Source organism: Merops nubicus, unplaced genomic scaffold (genome assembly GCF_000691845.1).
Source record: "Merops nubicus isolate BGI_N331 unplaced genomic scaffold, ASM69184v1 scaffold16497, whole genome shotgun sequence".
Classification (NCBI taxonomy): Eukaryota; Metazoa; Chordata; class Aves; order Coraciiformes; family Meropidae; genus Merops; species Merops nubicus.
Genome location: NW_008622431.1, coordinates 2550 through 23117, shown reverse-complemented (window position 1 = coordinate 23117; position 20568 = coordinate 2550). Strand labels below are relative to the sequence as shown.

Below are 20568 nucleotides of genomic sequence, written 5' to 3'. Positions count from 1 at the left end.
TATTTATTATCAAGGCTTCAATAAAAATATTATTAAGGCTTCTTTAGCTCTTCCTCAAGCTGAATGATGGAATGATAGTTGAAGTTTAAAGAATAGAAATTCTTTTTTCATTGAAAGAGGATTTTTGGAAGTTCTGGCCTCATTTCTTCCTTTGTTGCTGATTTATTTGTTTGGTTGATTTATTTTTTCCTGCAGGTCAACCAGCAGAAGTAATTCTGATGCATGGTTATTTATATTTTAACAGAACTGCCTTACCTAGCAGATGAAGAATTCAGGTGAGTAATTTACACTTGCTCTCTCTTTTACAATCTGCAGTTATGGAGTATACACCTGACAAGTATAAAATTTCTCAGTATAGTGGATTTGTTTCCACCATGATCTAAAAACCTGGAACTAAACTAGTTTGGTAGAAATAATAAAATAATAAAACTCACAATAATGTACTCCTGATTCAAGCTTATTAAGTCAGTAAAACTTTTAACAGAATGTGTCCACCTGTAATGCCTTAGCATACTGTATGCTTTTATGGAAACATATAGTAAATGAATTCTTAAAATATTCTGAGTGAAACTTGACTACTGAGCTGACTGCTTGCTGCAGCTGGAGTGGTTATCATGCTGTTTTAATTGTTTTTTTGTTGCTTTCTTACTTTTTCTGTCTCTACTGTTGCTGTGCTCTTCTCATGCTGCTTTTATTTACAGTCCATTCTTGCAGTTTCCTGTAAATTGTTCAGCAAGAGGAAGCTCTCTTGCTGCAGAGACAACTCAACCCTTCAGCTAGACTAGGGAATTTATACCAGCAAGGACAGCACAGAGCTAGATGTATATTTTATTGCTCTTGCTTTTCTGTCAACTAAAGATACGTAGGATTGCTTTTGACTGGGAGCAAGAGCTGTTCCTAACAGTGCAGGTTGGCTGACTTCCTCAGGCACTGGCCCTGCTGGAATGAAATCCAAACGTTGGTTTTTGAGGCTTTGGTTCTTCCTTTTAAGGCTATCTGAGCGAAGTCTCATAATGTTAAAGAGATGAAGTAACTCCTTTTGAGTGAAGGCTAGCTGGGTGTGAGGCTGCTTCTCACCACTGGTTTTGTGGGGACAAATGAGTTAGTGGTCTGAAAACCAAATACCAGAGTTCTTTGCAAGACTGAATTTGGCATTTTGAAGAAGGATATACTTAATACTCTTTCACTTCTGTGACAGACATGTTAATCAAATCCATGAAGATTTCATTTTATACTAGATCTTAGGAAGAAGTTCTTTAGTATGAGGGTGGTGAGACTCTGGAATAGATTGTCCAGAGAGGCTGTGGATGCCTCCTCCCTGGAGGTGATGAAGAGGGGTTGGATGAGGCCTTGAGCAACCTGGTCTAGTTGAGAGGCTTTCCTGCCTCTGGCAGAGAGGCTAGATTAGATGATCTCTAGGGTCCCTTTCAGTGTAAGCCATTCTATGAGTCTATGTCTCTTCAAACTCTTTATTTGCAATTTTCAGACACAGCCTTTTAAGACCAAATGTTAATCAGGAAGCTAAGCTGAATTTTCATTCTTCCAAAATGGAAACATCTGAAATTTTTAACTTCTTTTTTTTGTTGTTCCTCAGTGGAGCACCAGCTTATGTGTGGGCATGTGTGGGATGGCTTCTGTTCTAACTCTGTGATCTTGCTAGTGTTGGAAATCACCAGAAAAATCAAAACGGGATCTTGGAACTTGAAATGAAAAATTCTATATTTCTGAGTGCTTAAGTGAAGATGAGGAGAGGACAGCATCAGAAAGGTTAGAGTAGTAGAGCAGTGCTTCAATAACATCTGTTGGGTAAATGAGACATAATTCAAATGAGACTGAGGCCACAGAGCATGGTACCATAGTTGAACAGTTTTGAGGGGAGACCAAGACTTAGGGGTGTCATACTAGAAAAGGAAAAGAGGAACTGTTTATTTCCCCCAATCTTACATATACTCAAATGCTGTCATTTTGATTGTAGCTTTTTTACTGAGGTAGAGGTTGCAAAGGTGGTAACCCAAGCTTAGAAGAGTGTGCTTACATAGCACTGGGGGAGGAAAGGTTGCTTTAAAGCATTGTGTGTTTGTGCTTAAATTGGTAACTGATATTGTAGCAGATAAAGCAAGTGAATTTAATTCACAAACTGCTGAGATGTCCCCTTTACATCTTTTCTCTATGGAAAATCTGTTCATTAAGCCACTGAGACAACTGGTTATTGATTCATATTAAAGAACACTGGGATTTTGTGTTGATGTGCTGGTCCTTTTATCTGACAATGGGTGTGTGATATTTATGATTTGCTTCCCCATCTTATATAGCCTAGCTGTGGAAGGAGTACAAATGGGTGCCCTGTGGTGTAAGACTGAGAATTGCTTTTCCAGCCAATACAGCTGTGGCCTGTATCCAAATTGTTGTTTTATTCTGTGCTGTGACTGTTGGCTAATTTACGAAAAGGAAAGAGATTATATAGAAACATGTACATTCTATTTTGGAGTACAGATTTGTGTCCATTCTCCCCAAAATACATGAAGTAAGCTTTATTTGGCATATTTATGTGTGTAGGTTTTGGCCCTCATTGTGAAACTTGCTAGTTGTTTTTGTCTTATTGGAACTTTCTAGCCTGGGGTGTTAAGCTTAATTCCAGACAAAAACAGTGAAACACTTGAATCCTTCTAAGAGCTGCAGATGAAAATAAGTGTAAAACTTTGGCATTTATTCATCATAAATTGGTGATACTTGTCCTTGTTGCCCTTGTGTTGTGAGCCTCTTTGATGCTAACTTTGTTGCATCAAATATACAGGGGAGACTTGCTCTAAAGCACGTATATGCTGCATAATTGTTCTAAATGGCCATTCATTTCTTGAAGAGGGGAGGAGAGGCTCCAGCTCTGGGGGAGACAACAGAGATGAAGTACTTACCATGGTTCCACGGTGCAGTGTGGGTCCCTGAAGCACAGGCAGTGTTTCTGAGCTGGGCTCTGCCGGTGTGAGAGGCTGAGACACTGTAAGAAAAAGGACTTTCTCTTTCTCCCGTGGGAAGGCAGGCGATTGAAAGGTGAGGAGGAAGCAAGTGAGCACTGGAAAATCCCCTCTGCTTTCTGGCAGAGCTCTGATGTGTGCAGGGTTTGATTTATGAACTCTCTGGGAAGTTGGGAAATTTGGCAAAGATAGCGCTGCCCACTAACACTGGGGGAAACAGGAAGTAACAAAGGAAACAAGTCATTGCCTCGGCGTCCCTTTTGGCCACGGTGCAGCGCAGATGCACGAGCAGTTGGGGCAGGGTTTCTTTCCCTTTTGTGTGTTGAGCGTACAGCAGCTATCACAGTCAGTTTCAACCCTCCGGCACACGGAACGGGGAGAAGTGAGGAGATGTTCCTGTCATGCCTGAGAGGGGTCATAAGTTATTAATGGCTTTGTCAGCACAAAGGAAACAATCATTCGGTGAAACTGTCAGCAGGAAAACTATGTGTCGATCCGGCACAGTCACCAGGTTAGTGCATATTTCTGTCATCTTTTCTCTTTCAGGTAGAGGGCAAACTAAGACTAAGAGTAGAATAATATGGTATCTGGGGTAAAATACTTCTAACTCATGCAGAAAATTCAAAGGTAAAGAATTGAAGGGGGAAAGATGAGGCAACTGTTGGTTGAAAACGTTGCTAGAAAAGAAAAGCAAGTTGAAGCAAGTTAAACTGAGTAAACTTATAACAGTGTGTCACAGTAGGCTTAGTTCTCTGTTCCCTTTGTCCTGTAAGATTTATTTGACTTCACAGTGTTTATACTGTGCTATTAATCCTTCCGAGAGACTATTGTGAAAGGGGCTGGTAGAAGTATTAAGAAACGGAATGTGTCACCAAAAAAGTAGGAGTAATATGGAAGAGTATTTTGGAATACTTGGAGAATGGTTAATAAATGGAAAAGACAGGAAAATTTTGCAGAAAGCAGTTTTAAGAACAGATGGTAAATGTTTAGGTGGTTGAATCTGAGAACTCGTTTTTGTTCAGAATTGCTGAGAGCACATTGGGGAAGCTTTTATTTTAGAGCTTTGCTGCATGTAATGCTGCCTCATTTTTGGTTAAGCTGTTTGTAGAGACTAAAATGTCAGTCTCTTTTTGTATTATGTGAGGAATACCTTTGTTTCTGCAAATTATATTTTCTACATGTAATATTATATGTAAGCTATATATTCAAGAGGAAACTAGCATCTTACTTTGCTAGGTTTTACTTTCAAAATTGAATTTAAAGACTAGAGGCTATGAGATATTATGGAGTTTAAAAAGTTCTTGGACATAATTAGCATGGAGATACTTATTACAAATTGAGATCAAGTTTAGTTTTTGTACTGCAGCTTTGGAGACTGTTTTTAAATTTGTTTTTAGTGTGACCAAACTGGGCTCCAGAACAGACCATAAATAATATTATAACGAGTGAGACCTTCTAATACAACTTCTGGCAGCTCTAGTTGCAGTGATGAGGGTAACGTGTTTTTACGCCTGTATACTGCAAGATGTGGAGATGATCACATCTGCCATATGTTCTGCTGAAGTTAAGGAAGAGCTGAGGACTCTTGGATCTTTCCTGATGCAGTCCTTAGTTGAATCAGCCTGTACTTGCTTTAATTGGGCTGAACGCCAATAGCTTTTAAGGCCGAAAGGGGTAAGTGTTCTTCTATAATGTAATTCAGATTTTTAATGTGGCAGAATTTTATTTTTACTTGTAGACAGACTTTTAGCCTGTAAAGTTATGCCCTGGCCTCCAATCTAGCTATTCTGTGTATGCTGACTGAGGGGAGAGGTTAGAATTACTTCGCAGATGTATACATTTGCATACTACACAATAAGTCTGCTCTCTATTTAGAGTTTGAGCTTGGTAACTGTTGTTCTGATTCATAAGAAAGTTCTGTTTCAGATGGGCATTATTTAGGTTACATGATGAAGTGTGTGATTTCACATTTTTTCATGCTGTTGTGACTTTCATGGTACTTTAAAAACCAGCACATTGTAGTAGCATTTGAGACAAGTATACTTGTGATAGGCTTGGACAGACTTTATTGATACATTAACAATAGACTGCAAATTGGTTTGCTTTTTAGTCTGTCAGACCCGCTTGTATAAATGAGTTCATTACAGTGGTAATTTTGTATAAGCTCTGTATCATTCTCGAGAGTGCTAATTGCACTGTACTGACTTTCCAAAAGCACTGTTGAATGATGAAGCAAATCCTATAAACTTCTGTTTCACCATTTCTCCTGCTACACCGTAAGGCCTGTCATCTTCCTCACAGGCTTAGAGTTGTCCCGGGGATCATCTGAGAAACAAAGTGAAGCTCCCATCCTCTTCTGGTTCAGAGGATTCAGCTCAGTGCTGTTTCAATTGGGGAGAAAGTTGATTCAGTATATATAATGGTTTTTGGGGCTTAATGGAAAACTTAATTTAAAAATGTGCATCTAGTCCCTTGGTGAGTGGAAAGAAATATAAAGTGTGTAGCTATTACTAGAAGCTTGAACAAAATGATGTGTGAGTAATGTTACCTCTCCTTTGTAACAGAGGACCAGCATCAGGGAGTGTGGCTTGGCTCTGACTGCACTTAGTGGGCCCTCTCCCCATGAAGAGACTCTGCTTGTGCACCTGGGGCGAAAATGTGTATTGGGCTTTTTGACTTGTAGTGCAGGAATGTCACTGGATAAGAAACAACTTGGAAACACCTTTCTGGTTTTAATGATCACAGAGCTAAAAGGCATCACAGTAACTTCAGTGCTTGCTATTTTTTTATACCTCGTAATGCAGCATCAGTCTGTTCTTCATGTAATGTATTAAAAAAAATTATAACAGGAATACCAGGAGTGGAAGGAACCATTTCAGTGAGCTAAAGACAACCATATGGTAGATGCTAAGACCAGGAGAATTTTTAAAAGTGCTTGTTTTTCCTTCCTTCCACCCCTACAATAAGGATCCTGCAGTTACATTGTTTTGACAGCTTTCTTCCAGCAGCTTGATGCAAAATAGCATCTAGTGTCCTTCCAGAGATGCTTTGTACTCTCAAGAAAAGACGATGAATCTGCTCGGGACTAGACTCAAAGTTCTTAAATGGATTTTAGAAGTCTAACTCAAGTGTTTCAGTTCAAAATACCAAAGTCCTCCCTATGTCTCTGCAATGTGTCTGCAGCTGAAAGTGCTTGAGATGCCTACAGGTGTGATGGGGAGTGCTATAAGCCACAATGAGATCCAGAAAATAGGCATAGCAGCCTCTAAATCTGTTGAAAAGCCTGGTATAGTAGGTGGGCTCTTTAGCTTATCTGTGGTGTACATGGTTGCATGGAATTCAGCTACATCTCCCTTTCTTTTTGTTTGGCTGTGTTGGGGAAGTTCTGTGGTTTGGTTTCTATTCTCAGGACTGTTCTATAGTGAGTAGTCAAAAGTAAGAAGCGATCATGAATAGAGGAAGCAAAACCTGATACTCAGCTGTCCTTTCCCATCAGTTAAATGCTGTATGCATCACACTGCAGAACTGGTTGGTTCGTTTGTTTGTTTCTCCCTACTTGCTGCTCTGCTTCCATGATTGTTTTTTTTTTCTATCTGCCTGATTTTCTGGCTTTTCAGGTGGAGGAGAAAATACCCCATCCAGGCACACTTTATTGAGTAGCTGAACTAGTCTATTCCCGTACAGAAGGCCAACATGACCTAGTCAAATATTTATGTTTTCTGTATTTATCTAGGGTGGGATACCCGTGTCCCCAGTTCTTGTCATTGGCTTCCTAGAAATCTCAGGTTACTGGTTGTTTTGGATGGCCTCTCTGAGACATTTAACTCTGCCTGTTCTGATATGTTTTCAGCTTGAGTACATAATGCTGAAACAGTTTCACAACAAAGGTGAGGTGCTTGAAGTGCTTTCTTGTTCTCTGTAGTACAAGTATGCAGGTTTTGAAGACCTATGATGAACTTGAAACTGTTAGATGGCATTGAGACTAAGCTTAGAGTTAGTTCAAGAAAACTGACATCAGAATATATTTGAATTAAAAGATTCCATTTTTACTTTTTTTTCTGAATGTAACTAGAAACAGACTGAAGTAATTCAATCATAAATTAATTTATAATATTTAAATGTTGACGTGCCTGTTCTTAAAAAGAAAACTTTAGCCCAGGACTTGAATTCGCATTCCTCTGTTTGACTTTTCTGCAAGATGTGGAGAAATAATTGAAGGGTTTTTTTGGGTGGGTGGGGTAGTGTTAACTTTTGTTACTATTTTTTTTATTCTTAAAAGCTTGAAATATCTGTATGTAGCCTCTTGTACCCGTTAACACAGTGCCGTTGCTAGAAATTTCACTGGAGGAGGAGGAGGAGGAAGGAACAACTCAGCTTGGAAAGATCTCAATCATATAATAAGAATGGAGGAAATAACAGAAGGAAGGATGTAGCTGAATACAACAAGAGTAACTTGGCTTTAAGTGAGCATGAAGGTCCTGCAGGAAAACTGGAAATCCATGGTGCTTTGCACTGTCTTCCATGTGAACCTTTCTAAGGCCTTGGATTCTATCTTCACTGCTTGGGCCTGTTTTATAACACCGAGCCCCAAGACCTTCTAGGCTGCTTAGAGAATTTAACTGAGTTCAAACTCTCCTGTTAGAAATTATATAGCAGGATTTTTAGCCTGGGTCTGTTATCAGTTGAAGAAAGAAAGGGCTCTCAGTGATATATCAGACAGAAGAAAATACTACTTAAGACATTAATTTTTTTGGTAGCCTGTTTGAGATGACAGGGGGAAGAGTGGCAACTGTAAAGGTGCTTGGTGGAGCATAGTGTTAAAAACTGATCTATAAATTACATGGAAGCTTGCAGCAATCTGAGTTGAACTTCCTTTGCACAGGATGCTGACAAATATGACATCTAGTATGAGATTATGTACTACTAATGCTGTCATTCAGAAAAAAAAATCAAACTTAAGGAATAAGTAGCATTAAATGCTACAGTTACCAAAATACTGTTGATTCCCTCATTGACAGAAAATGACATTGTATATACATGCATGGCATAAACTTTGGAGAAGAAACTGATATTGTTTCTAGTCACCTGCCTGATTAAGTCTCACAGTGTTATCTGGGGTATTTTAAAATATAAATTTTTAAGTAATATTTACTAATCACTCTTCCATTGTTTCAACAACTGTCAATCACTTTTGAGAGCTGTATAAAAATAAATCGGGACTTTTTGCACCATGGTCTTTAATACATTACAAACTTCCTGGAATCTATGAACACCCGTCTGTGCTACATACTTGGCTGCTGAACCATGTTAGTTGTTTGGAAAACCTGTTGAGGGAAATGAGCTTTGTTTCTCGGTACTTATTTTTTTAAAGTAAAATCTAAGTTTTAAACTGGTTTTAATTATTCTAAATTGCAGAACGATGGCTGCACAGGAGCAGGTCTGGCCAGTCCCAATGAAGGCAATTGGAGCACAAAACCTTTTGACAATGCCTGGAGGAGTAACCAAATCAGGGTATCTTCATAAAAAAGGAGGCACCCAGCTGCAGATCTTGAAGTGTAAGTTGAATGAGGTATTAACTCAATTAACTGTTTTAAATGCTTGCCTTTGGGCAATTTTATGTCAGCAGACTATTTAATGAAGCTGTTCTTCCACTTTGTCTGTACTGAATTAGAATTTTACTGGCATATATTTATCAAAGACCTGTATTGAAAGAATCTCCTTCAACCATTTTGGAACTGTAAATCTTAGATGATAAATTTTATGGTTGATTTTATGTTACTTGGTTAAATGTCTTGTCAAGTCCTTCACCAGTAACATTTTAAAGACAGAAACAGATTCTTGGGATATGTATCAATTTCTTTTCTAAAAGAAATTATCACTTAACTTTTTTTCCAGCTGGTTATTCTGTACTGGAAAAATATCCCCATCTCCTACTGCTGTTGTGAAATGGAAATTTTCTCCCTGCCAACATTAGGCTGTGCTTGCAAACAGTAATTACTTCTGGAATCAGAATCTATTTACATGGAGAAAAGTTAAGACCTTGGGTTTGTTTACATGCTGTTCATTTGCTATCATTTTTTATAACTAAACTATAGTTACATGCTTAAGGACAAAGATTGCTGCTTTTGATAAAGGAAAGGGTGTTAGCCTATTTAAAAAAAGAATACAAAACATAATTTTATTGGCAGCTTTATGTACTTGAGGTGAAAGAAGACAGGGAGATATCATCATGGCTTTGGGATGGACATAAATATGTATTTGTAGCCTGTGGCTGCCTTCCTCCCATTTTGTTTTAAGTTGCATTCTTACATTAGCTTATTCCTCTAGTAAAGGAGTGCCCGTGGAGGCCAGACCTGCAGTCTTGTAGGCTTCTTTTGAAGTGAGCAGATCAGCTGCCTCTCAAATGAGGGAAGCAAATACTACCCTTAGTCCTGAAACTGTGAATGGACAGCTTTGCTGTGTGACTGATCATCAACAAGCTGTCACTTAAGGCATTTGTGGTCTTTTATAATGATTAATTAGATTACTAAAATCTTAAACAATAATTCTACCCAAGGTAAGGGTTCTAGTTAATGTACTGTCTTTGGATTCCTGTTTCGCTCACTTCTTTATCTTTTCAGGGCCATTGAGATTTGTGATTATCCATGAGGGATGTATTTACTATTTTAAGAGCAGCACATCTGCATCTCCACAGGGTGCGTTTTCTTTGAACGGCTACAACAGGTGAGTGAGTGAGTGCCAAGGAACTTATTTACTGCCCAGGCTCCTTTTACTTATTGCAGGGCGCTATGGTTTTTGAGGGGGCTGTGGTTTTCAGTTCCAAGGAAGCTAAACACATCTACATCTGTTGTTTGGGTTAAGAACTGATCTCAGATCCCAAGAGACGTTTTCCTTTACAATTGTATATATGATACTTCCTGTGCTTTGCAAGTGCATAGCCTTCATCTTTTGTCATTAACCAATAAAGCTGTTATGATTGCAGTGGGCTTACACTTGTGCAGGTAGATGTGTATTCCTTCAGGCAAATTATCTTTGTTATCTAGTGATTTCAGTGATTCCCACAAGACCAGAAAGGAATCAGAAAAGAATATTTGTTGAGTTACTAATTCATTAGCACTAATCAGTGTCAAAACGGAATCCACTTTAGGAGTGATAAATGAGAGAATGCATGTGCAAAATATCTGACTCATTTTGCTACACATAATTAAGATTAGCTTTTTAGCTTAAAGACAAAAATATATGGCTTTCAAGTTGACCAGTACTAACAGAATCTGAGTGCAACATACACACAGGGCCTACTAATAGAAGTCTAACCTAACTTCAGGAAATTGCTGTTGTAATTGATGGTAAGAAAGGACTAATGAGAGAGAGAATGTAGAGTTATATAACATTATTGATCCTAACCACTTTTAGACACATGTTATTCTTGTAATGCATAATGTTCTCAGACTTTTGGAATAAGGAAATATATTTTAGTAGACTGTGAGGGCTTTCTAGCTGACCACAATGGGGTATTTTATGGGAATGCAGTTGTAAACACTGTAGCTAGTTTAGAATTCAAGATTAAATTGTATAAGAAACCTATACTGTAACTTGGTCATGACACTAGCTTCTGTAATCATGTGAATGTGAAAAATACTGTGGAATTTGTAAATGCTGGGGGCATTGCTTTTCATATATCTGCATCTCAGAAGCCTTGTAGATATCTTGGTTGGAACTGGGACCATCTCTTGGTTAGTATTATGCACAGACATGACCATTAGTGAAAAAGAATTTTAAATGAAAGAATTTGTTAGACTTGTTAGTTGCATAAAGTTGCGTGAAAACAAGTCACTCAGAGGCTTTCCTGGGTTTTTATGTCGTCAATCAATTATCTTTATGAGTTAAGAGTGGACAGAAGATGAGAAAGTGCTGAGTTTGCTCGTGACTCAGTGTATAGTGGCTGCTGGGATCCTTCCCAGCTGTACCATGGGTATTTCCCACATTAACATCCTTATTAGTCTTACGTTGCTGCAATAACACATAGTTCCTTTTGTGGCTTTGGTGTGGACTGGGCAGATACAGAAAACTGCAACCTCCATCTTAAATGCAGATTTGGGGTTCTACAATCTTTAATTCTGAAATAATTTTGCAGCTGCCATTGTTCTTAATGGCAGCTTCAGCATGTTGATTTTTATTTTTTTCAAAACAATATTATCTTAATTACATACCTAACCAAAAATATCTCTGAGAATGTTTTTTTCTGTGTTTATGAACCACCTTCCCTAAATATTAAGGACTTACAGATATACTGTGTTATATGAGGAAATCGGTGAGTTAAAGTTTAGGAACAAGAAAGGAAGCCCCAGTAATGACTGTAAAAATGTTAATCAGATTTCTTTGTCTTATGATGAGTAAATCTTAGAAATGTTACTTTGAGATTACCTACAGTCTTAGGATTTTAGTCTCCTTATTTGTTACAGAGTCTTATAGTGAGCATTTACAACCAAATTTTTGTGTGTTTGAGGAATTTCCTCACTTGAGACTCCTCTAGGAGAAACAATAAAAAGAAACAAACATATCTAATACAGTTTGTGAAAGAGGTTGAGTCATGCTTGTTTTGAAACAATAAAAAAAGTGCAAGAAAGAGTTTATAAAGGCAAAGTGGAAAAATTAAGTTAACTTAATAGTTTTCCTTTATTTTCATGGAAAACCTGTTTTGATTTCTCCTCTGCCTGTCTTGGATAAGGATCAAAGGCACCCTAAATGCTTCTTACTGTGGTGTGAAGCTTGTGAGTGAATGCAATTCACTAGAACTGTAGAGTAGGTAAAAACATTCATCTATAAGTCTGCCTGGTGGTTTAACTAGTAGTGCTGTTTCTCCTGTCAGTCCTCGTGCATTGTCCTTTCTATTACTTCGGTGGAGAACAACAACAAATGTATAAATGGGGATTTACGTGGTGTTTTCCTGGGCTTGAGGGCTATTTTTCATAAGGCAAAGCTGGTCGGTAAAACTGCTTTCTATCAAAGCTTTGTGACTTGCAAGGCAGAGTTAACTTTATAGATAAAGGGTTTTCTGTATTGGTGGTTCTGTTTCTCAGGGTTATGCGGGCAGCTGAGGAGACAACGTCAAGCAATGTGTTTCCTTTCAAGTTAGTTCACATTAGCAAGAAGCACAGGACGTGGTTTTTTTCAGCTTCTTCTGAAGATGAAAGAAAGGTAACTTTCTTCTTTTGCGTTATAATTTTCCTTGAAGCAGAAAGTGAATTGTGGACTTCCCTAAAATCTGAATGAACTGAACGTGCAGCTGTCACTGAAATGTGTATACCTATTTCTTTGGGCTCCTCAAAAGTGATTTCTAAAGCTTTAGCTATTAAGTTAGTGCTAGTTCAAATTGTAATTTATAGAGAATGGCTATAAGTGACATAGTAGATGGCACGGGCTTCTCCATATTCCTTGTTTTATTTTTATCCAAGGAACAAATATTTGTATGTTAAACCTTTGATAAAGTATGAAAACTTTCCAGTGAAAACTCCCACTCGTACACATACTATGAACAAGTACCTGGCTTTAGAAATAGCAGCTTGAAATTCACAAACTGCAAGTTTAATATTTTAATGTTATTACAGCATTTTACATGGTCAAAACATTTGACTGCTAAGTCCTCACAATAGAAGGTGGATAAATAAATAAATAGATAATTACTGTTTCAGTGTAGGTTCCTCACACTGTTACTCTGTTCTTGCAGGGGACAGATACTGCGCATCTTTGATTAATATTTTAAAGATGGATGTGTTGAATGTTGCATTTGTATTCTTATTTAGAATTGGATGCTGTCCTTGAGGAGGGAAATAGATCACTACCATGAGAAGAAAGAAACAATAACAGAATTCAGGTATAAACTCTTAACCTTTATTTGCTTTTTATCCCTTTGTTACTAGCTCTTAACATTGGTGTTTTAGGCTCTTTGCACCTAGAGATAATTTACTGTTAAATAAAAAAAGGTACAGTAAGGCCCAAGAATGAAACCCCTTGATAATACATAGCGTAAAGAATATCAAGACAAAAATCTTTTTACTAGGAGAACTTTATTTAGTTTACACCAAGCTGACTTTTAAGAATTTTTAAGACAGCAGCAATATATCTGGCTGTTTAATTGGAAAATAGGAATAGATTGCTTCTGCTTTTCCAACATTCCTTTCCAGTGCTGCAGTCCTGCTAACAGACATGTTTACTGTCCCAAGACCCACAGCACAGTGATGCAGAAGGTGCTCTGGCTTTTCTTTTGCAGTGATTCTGGCTCCGATGCAGACAGTTTCTATGGCTCAGTAGAACGTCCCATTGATATCAAGTATTCTCATCATTCAGCAGATAATGAAGGTGACCAATTTAGATTTTTTTTTTTGTTTACTTATTTTTTTCTGGATTCTACAGGAGTTGTTGCCATAGCTTAAGCAAACACATCCAATTTGCAAGTATAAGTTCTTTCTTTTCTTTTTTTCATAAGGTCTGTAGTTGCTGTAATTTTAAATCAGAAGCAGATATTCTGTGCCATAAACCATTAGCAAAAATAAATGGTAACTAAAGAAATTAAGATTTTTCAAAGAGATGCCTCACACCCTAGTAGTAGTATTTAAAATCTTTATTAAGACTGCATGTTAGAGAGTTTATAGATCTAGCAAAAAGATAAAACCTTTGTATATGTCCATAGGTCATAGTGTAGAAATACAAAATGGTCTTTATTACGATAATTGAAAATTATTGATGGTAATTGAATATAATTATAGTAATAGGTTATTAGCCACTTAAAAGTATGTTCTGAAAACTTGTGGAGACAATGCAGTAAAACACTGTGGAGCTACTTACCTCCTGTCAAGACTTTGAAATTATTTCACCTGTCCTGCAAAACAAGTGGTCACCCACACTGGGATGTTGTTGCATCTGTGTTGTAGGCTGTTGAGTATGAAACAGAACTGACTATCCCTCCAGTGCAGGAGTGTTCGTAGCATAGCCTTTTTTATTCAAAGTTCGGGGAGCTGTAGTTGTTTCACATTAAACAGTTTGGTCTGAGTGCATTTATTTTTAATTAGAGGTGAGGACATGACAGAAGCCTGTCAGATAGGCATTCACAGCATATTTCAGCAACTGACTTCTTAGTCAAGAAATGTGTCAGTAAAATCCTACCTGGGAACCCTCGCCTCAAGGTTTGACATACTTCCTTTACCAGGCCTTCTCCCATCTGCCCTTCCAGATTGCTAAAAGCAGGGTTGATAGGAGCAAGCACTCTCATTTCCTGAAAGGAAATTCCAGACTATTTTTCCTGACTAGGAGAAAAAGGCAGGAGTGAGTCCTGGGGAAATCCGGTTCAGTCGCTGTGAAGCGAAGGGAAACAGACTCATCAGCATTTCATGTAGGACAGTAGTTTAGGGCTTCGGTGTTTATGGGGAGGAAGGGTGATATGCAGCATGGTTTATGTTAAAAGGCCTAACAGAGTTTAAATTAGGAAAATCAGAAGATCTAAAAGATTTTTATCAGATACTTTTACTACTTTTTTTTTTTTTTCTTTTTCTGTAGCACATACCTTTGGGGAAATACTGCATATTGTCCTTCAGGCTCCTGTCCTAGCCAGTGATAGGAAATCACTGCCTGGAAGTAGCATGTTTTTCATGTCTTGATTACTCTGACTTATAGTTAAGGGCGACATTGAAACCGTTTCAGTCATTTGTTGTGGTGCATTTTTTTTTTTAATTGCCAGAGCAAGGCAAAAGAATTCATTGTTTTGTAGATCACTAGACTTGCTTAGGCTTCCGTATTGCAAAATCATAAATGTTTCTGTGTCAGGGTTAGCTTTTGGGGATTATTATTATTTTTTCAGTGAGCTTTGCCAGTGGATCCATGTAGATGTCTCTGGAACTGATTTGAATTTTGCTCAGGAAGGCTACTAGAACACTAGAAATTGTCACCAGAAAGTGTATGTTAACATGGAAGATGGAAAAAAATTTATTGTGCAGCGTAGTTCATCTTCCGCTGATGTAAGTGGTGGCTTGCTTAATGGACATCAACATTTAAGGAAACACCTATTCTAAATAGCAGGGAGGTGGAACAGAATTTTTAATTTTTTTTCACCTCTTTAAAAGAAAATAACAGAAAAATATTTGTTTATTAAAAAGCAGTAAGTGTTCAATACCCACTCTTGGTTCCAGGAGTACTGATCAGCATCTGACACACTGATTTTTATCTGCAGATTACGACCAGGAGGAAGATGATGAGTCTTACTTGCAGCCAGATACTTCTGACATAGTAAAAGATGGTATGTGATTTCTTTCATTCCCTTCACAAAAGGTCTCCAACAAAGGTGATGTTTATTTAGAATACCAGATTATATTTTTGGCTTTTTCATGCTTAAAGCATTGCAGGTGGCAAAATAACTGAAGCAGTGCAACTTTTAGAGGTATTTAGGGCTAAAAATTCACAGTAACAGCAATAATAATTTACAGCAAACATTATATGCCTTTAAGGGCATGTTTTCTTGCAGGCTTCCTGCCCTGTAAGGACCTGCGGCTGGCCATCAGTCCGGAGGAGGGCTAATGCTTTCAGTGTCCTCTCTTTATCTTTAGCCGAGGGAGAACTCTTTGCTAAGTCATCTTAATGACTGAATAAAAATTGCAGGAGCTTATTACACATAACTTTCAGAAATTTTGTCCTGAAAGTTAAATGCTTACCCAGCATTCTGGGTACTGTCAGAGCAGATGCCAAAGAAATATCTTAAATCGCAGAGAAAGTAAATTTGAAAAGTCTTGTTTCTTGACATAATGTCTTTCCTTCAGCGTGTCATGTGTTTTGGGTGTTTCTTTTCTGTAGATATGGTCCTGCCCCCAGCCTACCCGCCTCCACCCGTTCCTCTCGTCAGAAAAGCTGCCTACTCCGAATCAAGGGCAAATTCCTTTGCTGGAAAATCTACTGTGCCAGCACCACCACCACCTCCCAAAAGAAGCTTGCCCAATATCAAACTAGAGGATCTCTTAAACACAAGAGAACCCCAGTTACAGTGCCGAGTTGAACCTAATCTAAAGATTCAACCCTCGAGCCGGAGACAAATTGAACAGCTGCCTCCTGTACCCCCTCTACCTCTTTTCAAAAAGCCTGTGTGTGTCAAAGACTCTTCATGCTCATTGCCTCCAGAGCCTCTGCCTGTAGCTCAAGTTCTTGCTACTCCAGAAGGATGTGAGAAGCTAAAAACATTAAACCTTTCACCGCGAACTCCTCCTCCACTACCTAGCAATAAACCCAAACTGTCACAGTTTACTGAAAAAACAGTAGAGCCCAGAGTGCCAAGAGAACGCGGTAAACCTGAACTGTTTGTGCCACCAGTGCTCCCAAAGCCACCTGTGCCAAGCCACCAGCCCCCTGTAATCAAGCCCAGACCAGAGAAGTCATGTCCCCAGTTACAGTAAGTATGAAAATACAATGCACTACTGCATTTTTCCATTGTGCATTAGTTCACTCGTTGGCAGACGTATTTCTCATATTCACATCGACATCTGTTTCTCTTCCCTGTACCATCCCTCTCCTCCTCACAGTACTGTGCTTTTTGACCCCTGCATTCATTATCTTAAAATTTTGCTAGGGGTTTAGCTTCTGAAATAGTTCAGAAAGAAATAGTAGATAAACTACTGGATTTTTGAAAAAAAAAAATCACAACAGAATTTTGTAGTTCATTTTTTTTCAGATTTGTCGTAAAGACTTAACAACCTTTGATTGCATTGAATGAGAAGCCTTTATGTCAGAACCTCAGTGAATGGCAAAAACAGTTTTAGGCTTTGGTGGAGAAAGGAAATGTGTTTCACCTAATATAAAGATCAGCTTTAGTAAGGAATGTAGAACTGGTTGTGGTGGCAAGTCAGATGAAAGCATTTTTATCCATTGGATTGTTTGGCAGCTCTGAAGAGCAAGTAATAAACTCTTTGAAGACAGAACAAGGAAAACAGCAACATACTGGAATGAGGCCAGTGAGAGGCCACCAAGATGTTTGAGCTGTGGCATGTGATGTGTGAGAAGAGGCTCAGAGAACAGGATTCATTCAAACTTTAGGAAGGCTAATGGGAGATTACTGCTGTCTACAACTACTTAATGAGTGTTTATAGCGAAGGGAGAGCAAGACCTCAGAGGTCTCCAGTGATAGGATAAGAGGCAACGAGCAGAAGTCACAACTTGGGAAATTCCAGTTAGACATTAGGAAAAACTTTCACTGTGTGGATGGTGAAACACCAGAACGGGTTGCTGCAGAGGCGCTGTGGAGTGTCCATCCTTGGAGGTACTCGGAACTTGACTGGACACTGCTTTCTCAGCTACCTGATCCAGCTGGACCTCTACGAGTGCCTTCCAACCTACATTAATCTGACATTTGGGGACTAAACTGAAACTTGCTCTTCAGTTCCAGCTATTATCCCTTCAGTGTTTTGGGTATATTTGTTCTGTTTTCCTGAGGAGATGTCCTTCAGTTTTTGTTCTGTTTCTGCCAGGAGATCACCACCAGATGGACAGAGTTTTAGAAGCTTCTCAGTTGAAAAACCAGCACTACCCTCTAAGCCAAACCAACCTGATGATGATTCTGATGATGACTATGAAAAAGTAAGATCATGCAGATCTGTCTGTTCTAAAGACTACTTTTTTTTCTTGCTTGTGTATACTTTTTGAAACATTTTAAATGTGTCATTTGAGAAAAAAAAAACCCTCAAATTTCTGAAAACACAATGCTATGTCATTTTTATTTATTTTATCTTCAATAAATGCCATGATAATTGCCGGATTTTGGTATTGAATGTAAGATAGGAAATCAAATCACCATTAGTAATTTCAGATACTGATAGCTATAGTTTATTTGCATAATAAATTGCTAGCATTTTGAGTTGTCATTGATTTACATGGTGATCTGTTTTCTTTATCTTTTACAGGTTGGACTGCCTGCTTCAATATTTCTTAATACCTCTGAATCCTTCGAAGTTGAAAGGTAGAATGTCACTTTAAAATAGTTGCTTTGAAATCGTATAAAAACTGTCATTGGACACTAGTCCAAAGATCATTTTGATACATACCTTTTGTGTGTAAAAATGCAATAAAAATATTTAAATTCGTTTAATATGGAGGTCACTTTTTAGGGAAGTTAGTTCAGGGCTCATGTGTCAGCAGAAAATAAGAACTACTTGCGAAGTGGTTTTGCTCCATCTGCACAAGGCTGTTCTGCTGGGATGCCAGATGGGGCAGAAAGCCAGATCTGTGCTGTGTTGCTGGTTCAGATGCTAGGACAGTGAAATTCTTTCAGCTATAATGTACTATGAATTATTACAACCATGTGTAATAAGAATGTGAAGAATGTAGGCATTTTATTTTTCTGAGTTGGAAAATGCTAATATATGTAATTGCTGTATTATTTTTAGGACATTTAAATCTAGTAGCCCACGGGGACAGCCACAAAACGGATTGTACTGTATTAGGAATTCATCTACTAAGCCTGGAAAGGTAATTTGCAATTGTTGAATCTATCCCCTAGAAAACTTTTTTGATTTAGAGGTACTGTATCTTTTATATGATAAAGTATGTAACAATTTAGTTGTGCTCTTTCTTTAAAGCAAGAAAATCTGAGACTATCACTATCATAACTTCAGTGATTTACCTGGTGTTTTTATATGGACTGGATTGTAACAAATTCCTTAATAATACATTGACTTAAAATACCTTATTAGCTTAGACTGAATATGCTGCATTTTTCTTCTTCAAGGTATTGGTTGTATGGGATGAATCTGCTGAAAAAGTGAGAAACTACAGAATCTTTGAGAAGGTGAGTAGCTGCACTGTGTATTTGTATATATGTGCATGCATAGATGTATGAATTTTGTGTGTATGTGTATAAAGTGTGCATGTCCATAGGTGTGTATCAGAACTAAAAAGTTCTAAACATCTAAGTGCTGATTTACAAATACCTGGTCTAGGATGAGAGTTTGAGTACTTGGATCTGGGCCTTCTGGTTTCTGTACTGCACAAAAGGCAAACTAGCTGTAAATTTTTATATCTACATGTCACCTCCAGTCAAATCCTAAAGGAATATTAAATTCCTGAGTTGAATTTGGAATTATTTATGTGACTAGTTTGCAAAGCAGTAGCTTGTTTGAAAGAAATTCTTAGCTCTGGTGATGATGTTTTAGGTTGTGGGTTTTTTTTAAACACTGAGTTGGAAAAATTATTGTTAATGATTACATATATTTTTGTTCTACAACAGGACTGCAAGTTTTACCTGGATTCAGACATCACATTTTTGAACATGGGAAGTTTGGTTGAATACTATAGCACTCATGTCTTACCCAGTCATGACAGTCTGATTCTTCAATGTCCTTATGGTTATTCTAAACCAAGGTGACATGACTGGCATAATTCATGATGCTTAGAACAAATGGGTTCCCTCCTGCCCTTGAATTAAACGTGGATTCCTGCCACTGTTGGACGTCCCACTGTTTGCACAGAGAAACTGAATCTGTTTCAGCCACTTATTCTCACATGATTTGTGTATAAAATCCATTTAATGAACTCTTGGTAAAACCTTACAATCCAGATCAGTGGATTTTACGGTCTTTTCTTTTAAAAAGACCTGAACTGATTATGCTGTGAAAGCTGTCTGTGATACCTACACCTTTTTGTAACACTGCTGCTATTACTAATCTCCTTGGGATGTCGAAATGGACACGAACAAAGAGGCGGTCTGAGTACAGCCAGTACGGAAAAGGCAGACTCCAGAAATACATCAGAGTGCTCTTGTGACCGGGAATACTAATCCTCTGACTTGGAGGTATTGCTCCTTAAGTCAGCACTGGTGCTCAGCTGAGAGGTTTTGTATTACTTTTATAGCTGAACTGTAAATAATGAAGACTTGCGTGCAAATAATTTGGTTTACTATAGGTAAAGATGGTCATGAAATCATGATCGCATCATGAAATGGGGCTTCTTTCTAAGCCACCTCATACGTAAATATAACTTCTGATTACAGTGCCTGCAGTAATCAGTATCAGGGTACTATCCAGCTGGTATGGTTATGGCATCTGACATAGTGATGTGCACTTCAGGTAGGGGCAGAATAATACCCATTTGGCTTTCATGGGAGCCCCATTCCCTGGTTCTGAACTGGAAGAGTTGATGCCACTAGTACTTTTCATAGGTATGAAAAAAGAAAAAGGGTTACTTAAGACTAAGGGGTAAGGGAGTTAGTCTTTTCAATATCCTGAATTCTGACTAGCAGTTTTCTCTCACTTTGCCATAATCAAAGGTTCTTTAAAACAAAACACACAAAAAACGCCTCCTAAACCACGAGTGTGATGCTACTATAGCTCCAGAAATCTTTAACTACTTGTTAAGTAGTTTTGTTAATTCAAAAGTACTGTTACAATACCCTCATACTCTAATAATGTTTACATTACTTTTAATAATATTTTAAAAAAAGAAAATTAATTCTGTCACTGCTGAAACAGGAGCAGGTATCTCTTTTCTGTCAGTCTGAATCTGTATCCATAAGCTCCACTTTTTTGTTACATTTTCAAAGTTAATACACGTCAGTTTTAATTTTGTTACA

At 38.0% G+C, this 20568-nt stretch overlaps 1 protein-coding gene across 2 annotated transcripts; it reads left to right on the top strand.

Annotated features, from left to right (window-relative positions):
* Positions 1 to 204: 204 nt before the first annotated feature.
* SH3BP2 (SH3-domain binding protein 2) lies at positions 205 to 19477 on the top strand. Of its 2 annotated transcripts, XM_008944789.1 has the most exons (14): positions 3374 to 3483; positions 8388 to 8527; positions 9593 to 9695; positions 12053 to 12170; positions 12776 to 12846; positions 13243 to 13331; positions 15196 to 15261; positions 15813 to 15969; positions 16060 to 16401; positions 17474 to 17582; positions 17906 to 17961; positions 18389 to 18470; positions 18730 to 18789; positions 19228 to 19477. In XM_008944789.1, the coding sequence occupies exons 1-14, from the start codon at positions 3374 to 3376 to the stop codon at positions 19363 to 19365; spliced, it is 1641 nt and encodes a 546-aa protein (XP_008943037.1). In that variant the 3' UTR covers positions 19366 to 19477. The 2 variants fall into 2 exon arrangements, with proteins under 2 accessions (XP_008943036.1, XP_008943037.1); XM_008944788.1 differs by lacking the exon at positions 3374 to 3483 and adding an exon at positions 205 to 275 and having other exon boundaries at positions 15813 to 16401.
* The last annotated feature ends 1091 nt before the right edge of the window (positions 19478 to 20568 follow it).